The sequence below is a fragment of the Plectropomus leopardus genome, unplaced genomic scaffold (genome assembly GCF_008729295.1).
Source record: "Plectropomus leopardus isolate mb unplaced genomic scaffold, YSFRI_Pleo_2.0 unplaced_scaffold7791, whole genome shotgun sequence".
Taxonomy (NCBI): Eukaryota; Metazoa; Chordata; class Actinopteri; order Perciformes; family Serranidae; genus Plectropomus; species Plectropomus leopardus.
In genome coordinates this window covers 1-1,206 of record NW_024685810.1, presented here as the reverse complement: position 1 = coordinate 1,206, position 1,206 = coordinate 1, and the positions used below count along the sequence as shown (strand labels likewise).

Genomic DNA, 1,206 nt, shown 5'->3' with positions numbered 1-1,206 from the left:
ATTCCCAACATAAAACACATTTTGAAGTAAGTACTTGCTTTCTCGTGTGACAACAGTGAGTCGACAGAGCCCTTTAATAAAATTAATTCTATACACTCTGAGCAGCTCGTGACGGTGACGTTAATGAACAATGATAAAGTTCTGGATTTGTTACAGGTTTAGTTCGACAACATCGGGCTTCAGATCGAGTGCCAGCAGGTACATTTACATGTTGACCTGAAGCCTCAGCGGAGAGAGGACACGTTTACGATCCGCACATGAGGCACTCGTCTCGGTTCTGCAGAGAGCACACCATGGCAGCAACGTTACGCTCTTTGATCTCCTCCTCTGTGGCCTTGACCGGCTCCTGCGCCTCCTTCAGCTTCTCCTTGTTCAGCGTGAACTGGATGGGGTTCGCAGCAGGCTTCGTCCGCAGGTAGTACATCCCCGTCTTCAGACCCTGAGGCGAGGCGAGACGCGAGTTTAACACGTGCTGCATGCTTATTCGTAAGTTCTCTCTGTTCATCCTTCTGTTCTCACTCACCTGTTTCCAGCCGTAGAAGTGCATGCTGGTTAGTTTGCCGTAGTTGGGCTCTGCGATGTGGATGTTCAGGGACTGGCTCTGGTCGATGAAGGCGCCGCGGTCAGCAGCCATCTTGAGCACGGTCTTCTGGGAGATTTCCCAAACGGTTTTATACAGCTGCTTCAGATCATCTGGAATCTCATCGATGTTCTGTTGAGACAAAACATTTATTTACAATTTACGGTCAAATCGCAGAAAATTTGAGTCGTTTTTTGAACAAAACTATCAAACGTTAGCTTGTACCAGGTCCCTAATTATGATTTTCTATTCCTTTTTTTTTTTTTTAAATAATAGTAAACTTAATATTATAGGTTTTAGAAAAAAACAAAACAACTAATGTATCACTTCAGCCTCTGGGAATTCAGGTTGGGCAATTTTGTCATTGAAAGTTGCAGCCTTACACAATATCTAACCTCCCAGTACAAATACGAGAAAATGAACCAACTGAAGTATTTCAGTAATACTTTTTTGTGCAAAGGTTAATCAGAACTAGACCAATTAGTCAGTTTAAGACAATTAAATCACCAGCTATTTTGATAATCTCTTAATCACTTCAGTCATTTTTCAAGCATTAATGTCAAAAATCTGCCGGTTATTATCCTGTGGATTATTTTCTCAATTCACTGGTTAGTTGTTTGCTCTAT

At 42.2% G+C, this 1,206-nt stretch overlaps 1 protein-coding gene across 1 annotated transcript; it reads right to left on the bottom strand.

Annotated features, from left to right (window-relative positions):
* On the bottom strand, positions 1–722 carry LOC121940173 (ribonucleoside-diphosphate reductase large subunit-like). Its single transcript, XM_042483005.1, has 2 exons — positions 524–722; positions 1–439 (listed from the first exon to the last, which is right to left on the bottom strand). Exons 1-2 carry the CDS (start codon positions 632–634, stop codon positions 245–247), a joined length of 306 nt encoding a protein of 101 aa, XP_042338939.1. The 5' UTR covers positions 635–722; the 3' UTR covers positions 1–244.
* Between the last annotated feature and the right edge of the window lie 484 nt (positions 723–1,206).